The following is a 19,403-nucleotide window of genomic DNA, read 5'->3' on the forward strand; positions in this document are numbered from 1 at the left end:
TTTGATGCCCACAGAACAATTCTTGTGTCACAGGCAGCATTTAAAACGCAATCCTCCCTGGACGAGGTAGAGACGCCCCCGGTCCGTCGGGTCTCTCGCTGCAGTTCCGCTGGTTGGCCGCAGGGGGCGAAATCTGCGGCGGCCTGGAAAACTGGCGGGGGCGCGAGACGCCGCTCTCTCTCGGGTCAGGCTCTCGGCTCTCGGCTCGGCTCCCTGCTCCCGGCTCCCTGTTCCCAGCTCTCGGCTCTCAGCTCCCGTCTCCCGGTTTCCGGCTCCCGGCTCCGGGTTCCCTGTTCCCTGCGCAGTGCTGTTCCTCAAACGACGCGCAGCCGAGGACTGTGGGTGAGGACGCGGGAGGCAGTGTCGTCGGATCCGCCCGCAGTCCGCAGCCCCACTGAGCCCGGAGGCCGCCGGGATGGAGCCGCGGCTCCCGGTTGGAGCCCAGCCCCTTGTTGTATCCGCTTGAGGGAAGGGGGAGGGAAGGCCGGGCCGGGCGGGCGGGGGGTCGGGGGAACTGCGGAACGCGGTGGAGAGGTTGGGGTGCGGTCGGGCCGGGGCCGAGCCGACCGGGGGAAGGGGGCCGGCGCGGGAGGCGATGCCTTGGGCAGTGGGGAGGGCGGGCGGAGGAATGGGAGCCTCTAACCCGCACCGCGCCACCCCTGCCTGGCCGCGCATTTAGAGGAGACCCTTGACTACTGCCTGCATACTATCGAGGGTATGGAGATGAAGGGTACTCTGCGGGAACCCCGCGCCCTGACGCTAGCCCAGAGGAACGGGCAATATGAGTAAGTAACCACCTGATTCCCACGGAGGAGGGGAGCCTGCCATTACCTCCCAACCCCAAACCGCGACAAGCCACCCACCCTCCTCCCCCTGAGGCTGCGTGGGCAACAGGTTCAGGCCCAGGTGTGAAGTGCGAGTGCTGTAGGCATGGGGCTTTGTCCCCAACTTCCAAGCCGCCACATCGCTCCTAGCAGTGTGGTTCAGTGGAAGGACTCAACAGGCGGGCGCTGAAGCAGGAAGCCTGGGTTTTTAGTTCCTGCCTCTGCAACTGACATGTGTTGTGTAACCTTGGGCAAGTCAATAATGTTTTCTGGGCTTTGGTGTCCTCAACAGTTAAATAAAAACATTAACTTCCTTTACCTTATGGACTTTGAAGTTGTAACTGGAAGAATAATAAATGCTGAAGTGGTTTGCAAAAAGTAAAAGTGTTATAGAAAGGCTTGTTAGCCTTACAGAAGTGCCTTTTCTTAATCCCATTCAACTGGTTCCTCCAGTCTGCCCACCCCCTATTCCACTTGCTTGAAGGCATAATCATAAATTCAGTAATGGTTTAGTGTACACCAGTAACTGCCTCACTTATTGACTTGACTGATAGAAAAAGTAATGAAATGTGTAGAAATATAAACATTTGGCAGTTTGTCAGTGTGTGTTAACCTTCCATTCTGCCTTGCATTTAGAAGCTCAGTAAACACTGTTGAATAAAAGATGATTTTTTTTTAAAGATTTTATTTATTTATTTGACAGAGAGAGATCACAAGCAGGCAGAGAGGCAGGCAGAGAGAGAGGAGGAAGCAGGCTCCCCGCTGAGCAGAGAGCCCGACGCGGGGCTCGATCCCAGGACCCTGAGATCATGACCTGAGCCGAAGGCAGCGGCTTAACCCACTGAGCCACCCAGGCGCCCCTAAAAGATGATTTTGATAAGCTATCACTATAGTTGCTGATCTCACTCCTTTCCACTAATGCCACATCTTAAAAGTGTCCATGGTGACCAGTACATATCATGGGCCCTGTTCCTGTGTGCCCAAGCCACCTTCCTTGGTTGTTCATTGGTTTCTTGACATCAGAATTTAAAAATCATTGATCACTCAAATCTTGTCTTCTCCCAACATTGAATTAGGCCTAAAACCAGTTTTTCTCAATCTCTGCTTTTAGATTGCTCAGACCCAGTGTGTGTCTGTGCTGTCTAATTTACACAGAGGATATTCCCACTAACCTAGCCTTCTCTTTTCTGAGTCTCTTGGTGCCACTCTAACTGGACGTCAGTTGGGCTTATGAAGTAGCTTTTCCCTAGGTCCCGTTTGGTCAGCTCTGTTGGTGTGGTAAATTCATGTTGCCTTTCCCAGATTTCAGCAAACCCTGGAAGATCAGTTTAATAATAAATTCAATAGAAAAGTGAATTGAAGAGTGGAATACCACTGCCACTTCCAAAGGCTAGAATGGGTGAAAAGATGTGACCCTTGGGTAAATCAGTAAATTTTTTGTACTTCTGTTTACTCTTCTGTAAAAACATAATTAGGAGGATTAAATAAAAGAGCTACACTGTTGAAATGACCACAGATAGGATGTGGTTCCTTGGTTTGATAGGTTTAGAGCTGTAGTTAGCTAATACTGAAGTGAGCAGCTGGCCTCGAGATAATTCCTCGTGTCATCTGGCCTCCTGTACTAGAAGAACTTTTAAACTTGGAGTGGGGGACACCTGGGTGGCTCTGTTGGTTAAGTGTCTGCCTTTGGCTCAGGTCATGATCCCAGGGTCTTGGGATTGAGTCCCATATTGAGCTCCTTGCTCAGTGGGAAGCCTGCTTTTCCCTCTGCCTCTGCTGCTCCCGCTGCTTTGCGCTCTCTCTCTCTCTGACAAATAAATAAATAAAATCTAAAAAAACAAAAAACAAATGGAGTGGCAGCTCTCCTGACTATTTGTGTCCTCTCCACAAAGAAATCAAAGTCTTATGTTCCATTTCTGTTTAAGGTACGAGGGTATAGCAACAACTAAGACTTTACGGCTTGGTATGTGCCAGGTACTCTTCTAAGTACTTTCCATGAATTAGTTCATTTAACCATCATGTGAGGTTTACTGTGAAATTATAATAGTCTCATCATCATCCCTCCATTTCTAGATAAAGAAACTGAGGCACAGAGAGATTAAGTCACTTGTTCACAGGAAGTACCATACCTGAGATGTGAACCCATGTAGAATTTCAGAGTTACACTGAGAAGTTTCTTTTGAAATCATTTGTTGGTACCTAATACTGTCATATAATCTGTAATCCTCAGATTCTTGTCTCATGGGTACCTTCTCTGACTTGCATTCTTCCAAGTACTTTTCTTCCAAGTAATTTTCTTACTTTGGGGCTTTTTCTCTTAGAACTTGAAGCCTGTTATAACCTTTAGTTCTGTGGTTCCTGCTGTCAACCACTGGAGAAATTTAGTTGAGAGAGTAAAATTATAATAAAAATAAGAGGTTTTTTTTGAAATAGGGACTCAAACACTAATCTTTTTTTTTTTCAAGGAAAATGGATTATGATGCAACGTGTTGTTTCATCTTTAACCTTCCTTGAACTAATCAAAGTATTTCTTAGTAATGCTGAGTTCATATTCACAATCCGTTACTTTTCTGTTTGACAACTACCAAATTCTAATTTCCATTCTTTTTGCCATATACCTATTACTTTTCATCTTCCTGTTCTGAAAGTAATGGTTACATTTAAGAAGAATTTTTTTTAAAGATTTTTATTTATTTGACAGACAGAGATCACAAGTAGGCAGAGAGGCAGGCAGAGAGAGAGAGAGGAGGAAGCAGGCTCCCTGATAAGCAGAGAGCCCGATGTGGGGCTTGATCCCAGGACCCTGGGATCATGACCTGAGCCGAAGGCAGAGGCTTTAACCCACTGAGCCTCCCAGGCACCCCTAAGAAGAATTTTTTATACTTATTTTTAGCCCTATTGCTACAATTTATTTAGTGGCTAACACATAGTAAATATTGGGGAATTGACTTAAATTCCAAGTTTATCTTTGCTTTGTCATGGATTTTGAGGAGGTTGCACTTTTTAAATTGAGATATATTTGACATAATATGTTTCAGGTGTACAACATAATGATTCAATATTTGTATATATTGTGAAATGGTCATAATCTAGCTAATACCCATCACCACACAGTTACAGATTTTTTTCTTATAAGAATTTTTAAGATCTACTCTCCTAGTATCTTTCAAATATACAATACAGTGTTATTGACAGTAGTCACCATGCTATACATTACATACCCATGACTTATTTTATAACTGGTAATACGTACCTTTTGACCCCCCCTTGATCCATTTCACCCATACCGTACCCCTGACAACCACTGATCTGTTCTCTGTATCTGTGATTTCAGGGTTTTGTTTTGTTTTAAGATTCTACATATAAGTGCGATCATATGGTATTTGTCTTTCTCTGACTTATTTCACTTACAATAATTCTCTTAAGGTCCATTCATGTTGTTTCATGATGGCTTTTTTGGGAGATTTTTATTCATTTATTTTTGAGAGAGAGAGAGAGAAAATGAGCCAGGAGAGGGGCAGAGGGAGAAGCAGACTCCCAGCTGAGCAGGGAGCCCAATGCAGGACTCGATCCAGGGCCTTAGAATCATGACCTGAGCTAAAGGTAGACGCTTTACCAACTGAGCCACCAGGTGCACCTTCATAATGGCTTTTCACTGTACAATCCAGTCAGTTTTACTGCCAATGTCAAACACTCTATTTCTTTTTTTTCTAAGATTTTTATTTATTTATTTATTTGACAGAGATCACAAGTAGGCAGAGAAGAAGGCAGAGAGAGAGGAGGGAAGCAGGCTCCCTGCTGAGCAGAGAGCCAGACGCCAGGGCTTGATCCCAGGACCCCTGAAATCATGACCTGAGCCGAAGGCAGAGGCTTTAACCCGCTGAGCCACCCAGGCACCCCTCAAACACTCTATTTCTCATCTTCATTTCTTTGGGATTATATTGGTTTGTGTTCATTTTCCCAAAAGTCAGCTCTTCCTCCTTCACTCTTGCTTTGTCAGTCTTTATCTAGTTTCTGATCTTCATTTGGCTTTATAGAACTTTCTGCTCAACTTATGAACTTTGCAGGCTGAAAGGAGCCTGCCCAAGGGCACCTGGGTGGTGGCTTAGTTGGTTAACCATCCAGCTCTTGATTTTGGCTCGGGTCCTGATCTCATGGATCCTGAGATTGAGCCCCATGTCCAGCTCTGCGCTCAGTGGGGAGTCTGCTTGAGAGTCTCTCTCTCCTTCTCCCCCTGCCCCTCCCCCCACTCATGCACACATGTTCTCTCTCTAAAACAAATAAATATATTTTTTTAAAAAGGAGCTTGCCCCATATTCCTCTAATCACCTTAAAATAGGAACCTTGCAAATTAGGTAAGCAGAATCAGAGCAGAAAGATAGCATTAATATTTTTATTTCCACTTAGTTCTGTCTAGGCAATTCCTTTCCCCATGTTATCTCCTTTAAAGTTAACACATTTGAAATAAAAATTCATAAAGCCAAAACAAGTCCCCCCAAAAGACAACAAACTAGAAATAAAACCCCTTAAAACAAGGAGATTTTTTAATGTCAGAGGCTGAACAAGTTATGCTTAGAAATTTATCTGTTTATAGTTTAGTTAAACTGGTTCATTTATTCACCCAGTATTGAGCATCTATATTAGGCAGGAAGCAAAACTGAGTATGATAAGGTTTTTGTTTTCAAGGAGCTCAAATCAGTGAGGGAAATAAATATAACTGCAATGGAGGGTGTTTGTGCTTTATTAGAGGGGTAAACAAAGAGGATTAGGGTACTGGTTCTGCTTTGGACAATTAAGAGAAGCTGCTAAGAGGAGGTGATATTTGAGCTAGGTCTCAGGAAGAAAAGAAGAGTGTTTCTGGCAAAAAGTACCATCTGGGGGCGCCTGGGTGGCTCAGTGGGTTAAGCCGATGCCTTCGGCTCAGGTCATGATCTCAGAGTCCTGGGATCGAGCCCCACATCGGGCTCTCTGCTCTCTAGGGGAGCCTGCTTCCTCCTCTCTCTCTGCCTGCCTCTGCCTGCTTGTGATCTCTCTGTCAAATAAATAAATAAAATCTTTAAAAAAAAAAAAAAGTACCATCTGAAGACTGTTTGATTTGTGGGAAGCTAGGAGATATTCAGAATGGTTGCTTACCAATAGGTCATCCCTTGATTCTGGGCCACTAAGAATAAGTAGTAAATGAAAATTAATATTTCAGGAGTACATAGAAATACATTTAGAAGTCTTTCATTTCGTACTGGGGGGCCAAATTCAGTCCTGTTTACCTAGAAACATCAGCATGAAGTTGGAAGCCAGAGTGAAAGCACAAGGAATGTAAAAGCCCTGGTTGTGATATCTGCTACCCTGTTGGTCATGGGTTGTTTTAACTGATCCAGCTGGCTGGACACCTCTTCGTACTTCTCCATGAACCTATTTACTTGTTTGAAGACACAGAACCATTGTTTGGAAAAAGCCATGAGAATATAATCTGAAGGCTTATCTATGAAATTTCTAATTCATTTATTCAACAAACTTGAGTGCTAAGTTCTAGGCACTATGCTAGGTACTAGAAATACTATGGTGAAAAGACAACCATAGTCTGCCTTCATGGAGTTCACACTTAGCTACTCTTCACTCTGCTATGCATACTATAAATGTGTATGCACTATAATTCTTGTTTTTAAGATCATAAGCTGTATTTAGGACATAGTCTATTATATATTCTTTATGGCAGAGGACAGTGTGGTATTCAGATATTGATCATCACTAATACCCTCTTAGATCTAGAGCAATTTCTAGCTGTCACAATGCTCAGATCCAGGGAATGAGATGCAGTAAGTCTAATAAACATGGACTAGATTTGTGTAACAACATGCAATATATTTTTTGTTAAATGTTTGAGTTTTTCAGTAGTTATTCCTTGATGCATTCTTCTGTTTCCTAGGTTAATAATCCAGGTGCGCGAGAAGGAACAGCCTGTTCAAGATATCATTCCTATAAATAGCCACTTCAGATGTGTTCAAGGTACTAGTTTTACAGTGTTTTTCCCTGGTCGTTATTGCATCGTGTAATACCATACATATTTAAATTTGTCACTGCACATAAATGAAATGTATTATTCTTTGCATAAAATGATAATATTACTAAGCTACTATTGAGATGATGCTTTGTCTGTGAGTGCTGAAGGATTGTACTGAAATGCAATCACCTGCTTCCCTCGTTGGGGGTTAGAGGTGTATGTAGTCTGTTACCTATGATGGTAGTCTTTTATGCTTATGGACCTATGTTTGGATCTAAATGACATTCTTGGTTTTAACAAACACACTGCTCATTGTAAAGTATCAAGATCACTTGGATTCACACACATTCAGCACTTTCTCCCCACACTATTCGAAATTAAAACATTTGGCAATAAGCCTTATCAGATTTTAATACCTTACACTCAATTGTGCTGATTCTCAGACCTTGACATCGGTGAATCATAAGAAAATTGACTCCCAAGGAGGAAATATTTGGCTTCCTGCCTGCAAATTTGGGGACAAAGAACAGAAAATCTGTTGTTTCATCTGCTACAGTGAGACCCAAAATTTGGGAGATTTGTGTGGGAGCTGTTGCCTCTGTTATCTCACATTGCTCTAGAAGGGAAATTGATTACTAGAGAACAAATGCATTATGTTTCCAGTGGGTTCATTGCCGTCATCAGAAAGAAGCATTCTGTATCAACTGTAGCTTTTTGAAAAACTTGAATCTTACCTTGCATAGGTTTTTTTCTTAAGTTTCATAGAATCTTATTTTTATCACAGAAGTAATGCATATACTGTAGAAAGTTTGAAAAGACAGAAAAAGTGTAAAGCAAATAAGTATATTCCTATCTTTCAGAGATAAACACCCAACATTTTCCTTTTCTTCTACACATGTAACTTTTAGGGTGGGCAGAACTCATACTATATGCAGTTTTTTGTGTGTTCTTTATGCCATCATATTCTGATTGCTTTTCCATGCTATTAATAGGTATATATATGCCATTTTATGAATAGCCCATAGTGTAGTTATTCCCATGTTTGACATTTGGGTTTTTTTTTTCGCTAGTTTAAATAGTAATGTGATGAATATCTCTGTACATAAAGCTCCTTGTATATCTCTTATTAGGATTTATTCCTGTAAATAGAAATACTAAATGGGTCTGACTTTTTAAGAAAATATATATTAAGAATTAAAAAAACCTACAATGAATATTATCCACATTGTATAGAAAAATGAAATCATAGCCATTTAGCTTGCACTGTGTGAGAGGGACATATTGAACAAGACATCTGCATGCCACAGTAAGTTGCTATGGTCATTTGACTTTTCAGGGTGTAGTACCATTTATTACATGCCTAGCCCTTTAAGGAGGTGAAAAGCCATGACCTCAGTAAGTTTTAGCATCCTATTAACTCTGTACCTTTTTGTACTATTTCTACAACCTCTTTTTACATTATTTCTCTTAGTATTCCTTTTAATAGAAAATGGTCGATTGTTAGATTGTAATCTAAGAAAATGTGTGTGTACACACATTGTAGTTCCCCATAACAAAAGGAACCGTTACTTCCTTGTTTTTACACCCTTTCTGTTTCCCAACCTGTTGCATTTATTTTGATAAGTCTATAAATACTTGGTTTTTATTTATTTTTTTAAAGTTTTTAAAAATTTATTTGAGAGAGAGAGAGAGAGAGAGCCACAAGCAGGGGGAGGGGCAGAGGGAGAGGGAGAAGCAGGCTCCGCACTGAGCAGGGATCTCGATGCTGGGCTCGATCCCAGGACCCCAGGACCATGGCCTAAGCCAAAGGCAGATACCCAACCAGCTGAGCTATCCAGGCACCCCAATACTTGGTTTTAAATAATTAAAGTTACTGAAGAACAGTGAGAAATTTATAGTACTTATGTCTTGATGCACTATTGTCCCTTGCTAGTCTCATGCTAATGAGAATATTGAGGCTATTTTTTAATATCAGACAACTACTTAGAGTAGCTACTGTAGTAGCTGAATAATGGGACCAAATATACAATCCAGGCTTGTGAGGGATCTAGAAAAGGCTGAGACTACTCCATCTGGCCAAGGTAGATCCAGGCTAATCCTAAGGAGTCAGTACCCAGAGTTCAACTAGCCAGGAGGGTCTTACAGGTGCTGTTGGCCAAATCCAGGGAAGTCAGAGAAGAGATGGGTTGCATCTAGACACTGGAAGGAAGGAAGGAAGTCCAGGAGAGCCAGCTGGGAGAAAATAGAACTGAACTTGGGAGACTGTGCTTTGCCCTGTTTTATACTTCCTTGTTGGGTGTGATAGGCCAGACCTCAGGTATTAATTGTAGCCTGAAGGTCAAGAGCTTAAGGTATTCTCTGATCCTAAATGGGGTAGAGGCAGAAGAAATGAGATCACTGGGAAGTTTTCAGAGACAAAATCTGAGTTAAGTAAGTAATTCACCTCTGGGCCTTTAGAGTCACTTCCATGGCTTTTTTTTTTTTTTTTTAGATTTTTAAAAATTTGTTAATTTTTAGAGAGTGGGGGGAGGGGCAGAGGTGGAGGGAGCCCCACACACGGAGCCCACAGAGCCCTATGGAGCCAGATGCAGATGTGGGGCTCATTCCCATGACCCTGAGATTATGACCTGAGCTGAAATCAAGAGTTGGACGCTCAACCAACTGAAACACCCAGGTGCACCTTGGCTTTCTATAAGAATTATCTAGGGGCACCTGGCTGGCTCAGTTAGTAGAGCATATGACTGACTCTTGATCTCGGTGTTGAACCCCATGTTGGGTGTAGAAATCACATAAAAATAAAACCGTTTTTAAAAAGAGAATTAACTAAGTGACACAGTTAGATTCTATTAAATCAGTATGTTATAGTTGAGGGGAATTAAATTCATCTTTGCTTGAATTAACATGTTTATGTTGCCTACTATTGCCGTTCCTTAATTTGGTTTGAGGTGTTCCATATGGTTATTTGTTCAGTTTAGTTTTCTTTTAGTTGAATTGCTTATAATCTTTAGAACCTAGTGCTTCCAAAATCCATTTTTAAAAATGCTAACCAAAAAAAGCAAAGGATTTTTAAAATGTTTTCTAAGACCCCAGAGTGGTGACTGAGAGAAACAGTTATTTACTTGGGCATATACATTTTTTTAGTTGTAATGAATGGTTTTCTCTTCCCTGATCCTGTTCTTTGTTCTTTTCCCTCAGAAGCAGAAGAAACTCTTTTGATTGATATAGCTTCAAACAGTGAGTACCATTCTGAATGGAATTTACTTTCACTCAACATATATTTAATTGAATACCCACTAAGACACCTTTTGGGGCACGTTTTGATTTTACCATTTTATCCTGTATTCTTCATTTTCTTAAGGCAGCCATACAAATTAAGTTTGCCCCCTAAAAACTTTTAGTCTAAACATAAGAAAAAGCAGGTGGCTGGCAAGAATCTAAAAAGTTGAAGAGGTGATCTGCTTCTCTAATGCTGAACTTCTTTGAGCCATCAGTATTTTTGGCATCAGTGGTTTTTTTTTTTTTTGTTTTGTTTTGTTTTTAAAGATTTTATTTATTTATTTTGACAGAGAGAGATCACAAGTAGACGGAGAGGCAGGCAGAGAGAGAGAGAGATAGAGAGAGAGAGAGAGAGAAGCAGGCTCCCTGCTGAGCAGAGAGCCCGATGCGGGACTCGATCCCAGGACCCTGAGATCATGACCTGAAACGAAGGCAGCGGCTTAACCCACTGAGCCACCCAGGCGCCCCAGTGGTTTTGTTTTTTAACTGCTATTATATTTTAAAATTTTCTCCTCATTCGCTGTTTATTTTTGCATATTAAATCATAATGGTTTCCTTTACTCGTTATATCATTTTGGGAGGCCATAGAGTTCCCCCTTGTACTGAGGGACTCAGTTTGATTGATCGCTTGTCTCAGGCTACCTCTTTTTCCTTAAAATAATTTTGGTCTTTCATTTAAGCTCCATCCCCTCAAGGCATCCCTTCATCCGAAAGAACACAGTCTTCCTTCTCACTGTTTCACTTTTCTCATTTTTATCTGTTTGAAGCAAATCGTCATTGACTTTCTGTGCAAGCTGTTCTCTGTTTGTCATCAAATTGTGCTGTGTTATGGGGAGGAGAAAACGGGCACTTGAATGCTACCTTGACTACTCAGTGGTTGCTATGGAAAGGAGTTTGTGACCACATGCATGTAAATCAAACTGGTTGCCTTATCTCTTGCTTGAGTCCTTGGATGAATGGGGTTCAGCCCTTACCTTGAGGCTATGGGTTATACATAATTTTGTTTAGAAACAGTCCCTGTCCTTGCTACCATTAATTTGTATTGAATAATTCAGTTAGACTTTTTCTGATTTGGGTTTTATTATTCTTTTCTTTGGTCATGGATTTTAGAAGTCTTAAGGTTTGGTTCTAAAAAGCTAAATAAACCCAGCTGCTGATTTCTGCAGGTATCCAAGAGAGCAAATAACTTACTATCTACGTCTTACTGTGTTTACAAAGGAGAAGACAGAAACAGCACTAAAAGAGCAAAATGTGAGCAAAGGCAGTTCAGTAGTGACTGACGTTGCTGACAAAATAAGATGCCAAAATGTCCTGTTCCCGTAGAAATAGATACTTGAGCCAAAGCCGAAAAGTTAAACTGAGCTGTGCCTTTTCTCTTATAAACACCTATTTATAGCATTAGTTCTTTTGCCTTTTCCTACATAGAAATTAGCCATGTGTTGCTTTGTCCTGGGTTCGAGTTACTGGATCATAGCAGGATCAGTAACCACTTGAATAAAATCCTTCGTTATTTCTGCCCATTTAGTAATATTTGCAAGGAAACCAGATTCTGTCTTGATCTTTGCGCTTCATACATAAACCTTTAAAGCATATAGTATGTGCAGGAGGGAGGCCCTGGGTTTGTTAGGCAGGCCTGATTTTAATGTAAATATGTTTTCCCATTGTCTGGATGTTGGTATTAAACATTTTATATTTTTCTGATTATTGAGGTAATAAATATATCTTCATTATGTACAATTTGGAAAATTCAGAAAAGTTTGAAGTATCAAATTGAAATTATGTTCCTGCAATCTAGAGATCACTGCTATAGGTAACACTGTTATGTGTCACTTTCCAGTCTTTTATGTTTTTATATGATTGGAATCTTTATATGTAGTTTTTATGTTGCATTTTCATTTAACTTTATATTGTGAGCTTTTTCCATGTCATTTAAAATTATTTAAAAACATGATTTTAATGACTAATATTTCACCATAAGTATGTGCCAGATTTTACTAAATTAAGTCCTTTATAAAATTAAGACACTGTCAAGGAACATGGTGTATCACTGTACTAACTAATAGTTACCGGGTTTTAGATATTTATCTTTTATCCAGTCACTTTATAGAAATATATTTAAAATTTGGGGGGTGCTGTTTGTTTTGTTGGTTTTGATAGACAGCCTTAATCATCTGCAAATAATAATTTTGTCTCCTTTCTAGTACCTGTAACTATTAGTTTTGCTTCATGTCTCATTTTACCAATGAGAATTTTAAGACCAATATTAAATAATGATGATAATTCTTATTTTCAGTAAGAATGCCTCAGATGGTGCTTCATTGTTGAGGACATGATTGCATATTGATTTGATAGGGTTTTTAAAAAACCATATTAAGAAACTGCATTTATTTCAAGTTTATGTGGTTTTTAAAATCATAAATGTATATTGAATCTTATCAGATGTCTTTATACTATTTATAGAGATGATTATATTATTATTCCTTATTTGACCTCTTGGACTATATTATACTAATTTCCTAATATTAAATCCTCCCTTACTATTCATTATTTAACAAATACTTGTTGAGTGCCTTCTATTTGCCAGGCACTGTTCTAAGTGCTACAGAATCAGTGGAGAACAACATAGATAAGATTGCTGCGCCTGCTTTTGTTCTTGCTTCTGTGCTTTTTGGTACTATATGCCTATAGTGAATTAATTCTTTCTATGAAATGTGAATACCCTTTATGTGCTAGGCACTGTGCTAGGCTCTAGGGATGTATCAGAAAGCAATATAGTCATGTTATACCATCAGTCAGTACAGAACAACAGACTTGGAACTGATAGGTATAGATACTTACAGAGTTGCAGTTTTGATAAATGCTCTCAAGGAGAAATACAGAGTTTATAAGAGTTAACTAAATTATGTGATGTGGTCAGGGAAGGCCTCTTTAAGTGACATTTAAATTGAGACCAGAGGGGCTAAGTAAGACAGAGGTAAAAATAGGGGAGAGAAAAGTAAATGGAACTATATGTGTAAAGGCCCCCAATTGGGGAAGTAGCTTGACACATTCTTTGAAGTGAAAGAAGGCCAGGGTGATTGGAACAAGGCTTAGGCATCAAGTTAGGATGGGCTAAGGCCAGATCCAGTAAGATCTTGTAAGCCATGTTAAGGAATCTGGATTTTTACATTTAAAAAATGGGAAGAATATGAAGGATTTTATGCCAGGGTGTCATCATTTGCATGGAACCCAGTTAGGAGGCTGTTTTAGAAGTTTAAGCTAGAGGAGCATCTGGGTGGCTCAGTCAGTTAGGTGTCAGACCCTTGATTTTGGCTCAGTTTGTGCTCTCAGTGTCATGGGATCTGGCTGAGTGGGCTTTGCGCTCGGCGGGGAGTCTACTGGAGATTCTCTCTCTCCCTCTCCCTCTGCCCCTCCTCCCCCTGTCCCCTGGCTTATGTACACACTCTCTCTAAAATAAATCTTGGGGTCCCTGGGTGGCTCGGTTGGTTAAGCATCTGCCTTCAGCCCAGGTCATGATCCTGGGTCCTGGGATGGAACCACACATTGGGCCCCTTGCTCAGCAGGGAGCCTGCTTCTCCCTTTCTCTCTGCCTGCTGCTCCTCCTGCTTGTGTTCTCTCTCTGTCAAATGAATAAATAAAATCTTTAAAAAAACTTAAAAAAAGGATTTTAAGATCTAGAATATGAGCATGGTGGCAGTATAAATGGAGAGAAGTGGACAGATTTGATAAATGTTTTTGGAGATTAAATCAACAGAGATTGGTTTGGGCATAGGGAGTGAGTTGAAGAGAAGTGTCAAGGATGAATCTTAGGTTACTGGCATGAATGTGGATGATGGTACCATTTGCAAAAATAAGAATGTTGCGGAAGGATTAAGTTTTCCTTTGAGGGGGTTGTGAATTCAGTTTTAGTTAATGTTTAGTTTTAGATTTGAGACATTTGAGTGTAGGTGATAAATTGACAGTTGAATGTATGCATCCGAAGCTCAGAAGAAAGGTTTGGGCCACTAGCACATAGATGGTATTTGAAACCATGAGAGATGATGCGACTGGACATAGAGCTGTACTATCAAATATGGTAGTTACTAGTTACATGTACCTGTTTAAATTAATTAGAAATAAAATGAGAACTTTATTTCTTCAGTCACACTACTAACATTTCAAGTACTCATTTGCCACATGTGATTATTGGTTACCGAATTGGACAATGCTGATAGAAAATGGGAAGAAAAGTTTTAGATTGAACTCTAAGGAACCCTGCTTTTAAAAGGGTAGATAGAGGAGGAAATACCTCAAAGGGTACTAAAAAAATTAGTGATCAGAGAGAGGCAAACTAGATGAGTATAGTATCAGAGAAGCCTTCCAAAAAGATTATTCAAGGAATGGTTAACCATTGATTTCTGCTGATAGGTCTAAATAAGATGACTGAAGAGGATCTGTTGGATTTAGCAATTTGGAGGTTATTGGTGACCTTAACAAAGATATTTTAAAAGGGTTGTGGGAGCCAAAGTCATATTGGAATGGATTCATGTGAGAAATAGGACGTGAGTAAGTAGTGACTGTGTTTTTTTTTTTTTTAAAGGCTTTGCTGTGAGGGATGCCGGGATGGCTCAGTCATTTAAGCATCTGTCTTTGGCTCAGAGGTTATGATCCTGGGGTCCTGGGATTGAGTCCCACATCAGGCTTCTTGCTCAGCAGGGAGCCTGCTTTCCCCTGCACCTGCTGCTCCCCCTCCTTGTTCTTTCTCTCTCTCTCTGACAAATAAATAAAATCTTAAAAAAAAAACTCTGTTGTGGAGGGGAGTGTAGAGATAGACTAGAGTTGGAGGGAAATACGGGGTCTAGGAAGGTTTTTTGTTGTTAAAATAGTGTAGTGCATAAGCAATGAATTCTGGAACACTGAAAAGAAATAAAATAAAATGAAATGAAAAAATAATAAAATAGGATTTGGAATACAATTTAATGCTAATGGGAAGGCGCCTGTGAAAGAGGGAAGTTAAAGATATTCGGGGGAGGTTTCTGGGAAATGATCGTGCGTGTAAGGTTCCTGAGAGAATTGGAGGGATTATAATTCAAAGAGAAGGTGGCCTTTGATAGGAGGACTCCTCTTCCTTAGAATGGAAAGGAGAATTTGAGTACAAATACAGGTAGGTTTCCATGTGATGGCTTCCATTTTCTCTGAAGCATGAGGTGAAGCAATCCACTTGGAATGAGAGGGTTTGAGAAGAGGGGATCCAAAAATTAAGGATAATTGAGGAGGTGTGAAATGGTTGTCCCAGATAGTAGTGGGAGACTAGTTGACTGTGGAAACTTAGATGACTTCCTATCATAGAGGGCCCAGTTGGGGTTAGCAGTCATTTTATAATGGGGTGTATGTGTGTGTTTGTTTACTCCCTCTGGAGTAAGACAGTTGGATTTCTGAGGGTTGAAAGTTAACCAGGTAGGAGGAACAGGATGGTGAGTAGTAGGTGCTGTGGAAGAACAGGGTGATAAGGCAGTTCTGGACTTTCGTAACAGAGTTTAATGATGACATCTGTTTGACAAAATAGAAAGTGAAAGCAGGAGTTAGCGAATGGTAAGAAAGTAGAAAGGGGATCAGTTGGCTGGAGGTTCCCATATGAGCAAGTAAGCTGGAAGGAACAGGTCAGAATGGGATATTTCAATTAGAGATTTATGAGGTGATGGTTTCTATGATTAAAAGGTTCAGAATATATCTGAGGGAAATCCCAGTAGGGACTGAAGGAGCAGGTGGCTGAGATGGTGAGCCAAGGTCATTGGATGAGGAAGTGGAAGATGTTGACTGTGTTTTCTTTTTTTTTTTTTTTTTTAATATTTATTTATTTATTTATTTGACAGAGAGAGAGATCACAAGTAGGCAGAGAGGCAGACAGAGAGAGAGAGAGAGAGGAGAAAGCAGGCCCCCTGACAAGCAGAGAGCCCGATGTGGGACTCGATCCCAGGACCCTGAGATCACGACCTGAGCCGAAGGCAGAGGCTTATTAACCCACTGAGCCACCCAGGCGCCCCTTGACTGTGTTTTCTACACTAATTTGTAAGGAATCCAAATTTAAGGCAAGAGTTTGAGTGGAGAGAAAGTCTTAGGAGTTGGGTATTGAATCGTAGATTCAGAAGTTGTAGGGAGGATGGTACATGATCTCATAGAGGGAGGAGAGAAGGGAAGAAGTTGGTATAACCCAATGGGTGAACCTAAAAGGAAAAAGGATTTGTCCTGAGGGAGAAGAGGGAATGGTTTGGAGATGGCATTAGGACAAATAAGGACAGCAGTCTTAAATTCCATAGGGTGTGAGAGACCATAAACATCCTCCAGGGACCAGCCACTTCACAGGTGACTCTTTGATTTTCAATTTGGATACATGTTAGAATCACTCGGAGAGTATTATAAAAACTACCAGTGCCTGAGCCTCACCCTCTGAGATTCTGCTTTATCGGGCTGGGGTGGGACCCAAATGTCCATTTTCTAAAAATGTCTCTGGTAATTCTAACGCAGCCATAATTGAGAATTGCTGAGAGATTGAGAGATTGTTGAGAGAATTACTGAGAGAACAGGGAGTGTTCAGAGAAGTTTGTTGATTATAGAGAGGCTAGGGGGTTTTGGAAGGAAAAATAGTAGAAGGTTGGGTCATGGGGTAATATTTGTCTTCTTTCCTATGCAACATGGTGAGAGAGTATCCAGTGTTATTTTGTAAGCAATTTCTGGAATTTTCTGTTAAATGAGTCAGTGTATTTTTTATATTTGCTAAAATATATCTTTCAAGGACTGTGGGAGAGAGATTATGTATTCTTGTTTAAGTTTATATCAGATAGAAACTTATTTTTTAATTTTCTTCCATTTTTTATATAAAGTATCCAAGAAAGGGAGGACTGTTTGTGCCCCAAAGGAGGTTTTTCCCTCTATCTTCAAGGCTGTGATAATTGACAGCCTTTATTCATGCCCTTTGTTTTTTCTTCTCCTTATGGTAACACCCTCACTAATGTTCTTATCTGTGGTTCACTTGGGTGCCTTCTTTCTCACATTTTTCTTTTTTATCTCTTTTCTTCTAATCACTAAATCTATGAAGATAGAAACATAAAGAAATGCAAAGGGAAGAGATTCAGAAGTGGATTTCCAACATAAGAAACTAGGATTTTCATTTCATTTTCTCATCACTTTCATTTACAAGTGTGAGGGAGTCTGGTTCAACAGTTGTCTATTAAATACCTTTTCTCTGTGAAGTCTGACAGCATTGTCGCCAGTAAAGTAACCAATCATCCTGGGTTGCCTGGGACTTTCCCAGTCTTAGCTTTGAAAGTCCTGAGTCCTGAGACGCCCTTCAGTCCCAGACAACCCTAGGAGCTCATCATAAGTGTTGTATTGGATTACCTGTATGTGTAGCCCCACTTCTTGCTCTCAAGGAACTTACGGTTTCCAGGGGCATGAGACAGCAATATATGTACTAAATCAGTTAAAATAATATAAACAAGCACATAGGTTTCCTAGATTAGCATATCCAGACGATTGATACATACGATAACTAGGGCATCAGAAAAAGGGAGACAGTATGTTATATACAAAAGAAACTAATGTCCTAGATCACTTTGCTGCTAATTATACTATTTTCCAATTGGCTATGCTTGAACCAGACCACTCCTGGTCATAGGTCATTATATTGCTTTTGTACATTTATTCAAAACATGCGCTTTTTACTTGGGGTAATGAGGTATAGATGCTTCTTTTCATAATAATTCAAACCAATCCCACTATTCTTTTCTTTTTAAATTAGTTTGTAAATTCAATTGCCTAAGTACAGTCTATACCCAGGAGCAAACCATCTTGTTTTCTTTATTCCCTTTATGCTTCAGATACTCTTACTATATAATCTGGATTTGAAATGGTAGGAATTTCCAACTGGGAGATGGGAAGAGGGTGGTTGGGAAAGTGATCTTTTGTTAGAATTTGGTCCCTGCACTGACATTGGGGAGCTATATCAGAACATAGGAAAACTGTTTTTAGTATGAATCATATCACTATAATTGACACGGTTCATCAGCCCTTTAGATTTCCTCCCCGTATTGTTCCCCCACCCACCCACCCACCCAATCCCCTGATCCTATAGGCATGTTTCCTACATTAGAGGTCTTAGAATTTTGTGATCTGGACCTTCTCCTGCTCAACTGATAAGTTGAGAGTATGACCCCAAGAAAGCATGTATTCCATAGTTAGATGTGTGTGGATTTCATTTCTTTTGAGGTGGCTGCAAAATTCGGATTCAGGGAGATCGGACCAGAGAGCGGCACTTTGAAATCCCTGATGAGGAACACTGTCTGAAGTTCCTCTCGGAGGTCCTTGCTGCTCAGGAAGGTAAGTCAAGACTCAGAAGTTTTCTTTCTGCTCTTTGAATGGCAGTGAAATTCTGCCATGCTGATGCAGAGGCAAGCAGCCATTAGCAAAGTACCTCACCCCTGCAGTCTTCAGTGCTGATTTTTCTGCTTTCAGGAATGAACCAAGGGTTAGGTTAGGGAACAAGTCTATTCAGCTATAAGGACACTGAGCCCTTTTCCAGAGTCTTCAGTGTCACGGCATGGACAGCTTACTGAAGACTATCATCCTCCTTCTGCTCCCAGATGATCCCAGAGCTACCCTCACTCTCTTTGTCTCTTCCTTTACATTTAAGAGTGCTGCTGGGTCCTGCATTTGAGGAGCGCTGAGTAAATTGCTTTTGATTATGATAAATCCCGCTCAGTGAAGGGCTCCCCTGTTTCTGACCATGAATTTTATCTCTCTAGCTCAGTCACAACTTCTTGTTCCAGAGCAAAAGGACTCATCTAGCTGGTACCAGAAGTTAGACACTAAGGACAAACCTTCTGTTTTTTCAGGTACTGAAAAGATTCTCTTTTGCCTGGTTGCTATGATCATTGCAGAGTAAATAGGTTTCATCTGGACAGATAAGACAATGTCAATCCCAGACACTTTCTGCTATGGAGTGGTTTTACTGAGTCCATGCCCATTGACTGATGTTCATTCTTGATCCTTTCTGTGGCATGTTAGCTCCTCAGGAGCCTGCTTAGCAGTATGGTAAAAATTGCAGGCTCCAGGGCCAAACTGCTTGGGTTTAAACCCCAATTTTGTGACTTGATAGTTATGTATAACCTTGGTCAACTTACTCAGCAATGCTGAGCTTCCATTTCTTTTTCTGTAACATGGGAAGATTTTTAATAGTACTGGCTTCATGGGTCTTTATGATAATTAAAGGAGATAATGATATAATCCCTTATATCAAACAGGCATTATGCTAAGTCTTTAGTAAATGT

General features: G+C 40.5%; 1 protein-coding gene across 3 annotated transcripts in view; it reads left to right on the forward strand.

Moving 5' to 3' along the window:
* The first annotated feature begins 400 nt into the window (after positions 1-400).
* The window catches only part of LOC111157291 (OCRL, inositol polyphosphate-5-phosphatase), a 52,946-nt gene continuing 33,943 nt past the window's right edge, over positions 401-19,403 (forward strand). Inside the window, exons 1-6 of one of the 3 annotated variants that reach the window (XM_022518599.1) lie at positions 401-456; positions 708-785; positions 6,748-6,827; positions 10,018-10,056; positions 18,343-18,453; positions 18,879-18,968. In XM_022518599.1, the coding sequence (XP_022374307.1) occupies positions 416-456; positions 708-785; positions 6,748-6,827; positions 10,018-10,056; positions 18,343-18,453; positions 18,879-18,968 (439 nt within the window). In that variant the 5' untranslated portion in view covers positions 401-415. Of the gene's footprint in view, positions 457-684; positions 786-6,747; positions 6,828-10,017; positions 10,057-18,342; positions 18,454-18,878; positions 18,969-19,403 lie in introns of all 3 variants that reach the window. The other 2 variants (XM_022518598.1, XM_022518597.1) reach the window with 2 other exon arrangements.

The sequence above is a fragment of the Enhydra lutris genome, unplaced genomic scaffold, assembly GCF_002288905.1.
Source record: "Enhydra lutris kenyoni isolate GAN:26980312 unplaced genomic scaffold, ASM228890v2 scaffoldscaffold53, whole genome shotgun sequence".
NCBI classification, from domain to species: domain Eukaryota; kingdom Metazoa; phylum Chordata; class Mammalia; order Carnivora; family Mustelidae; genus Enhydra; species Enhydra lutris.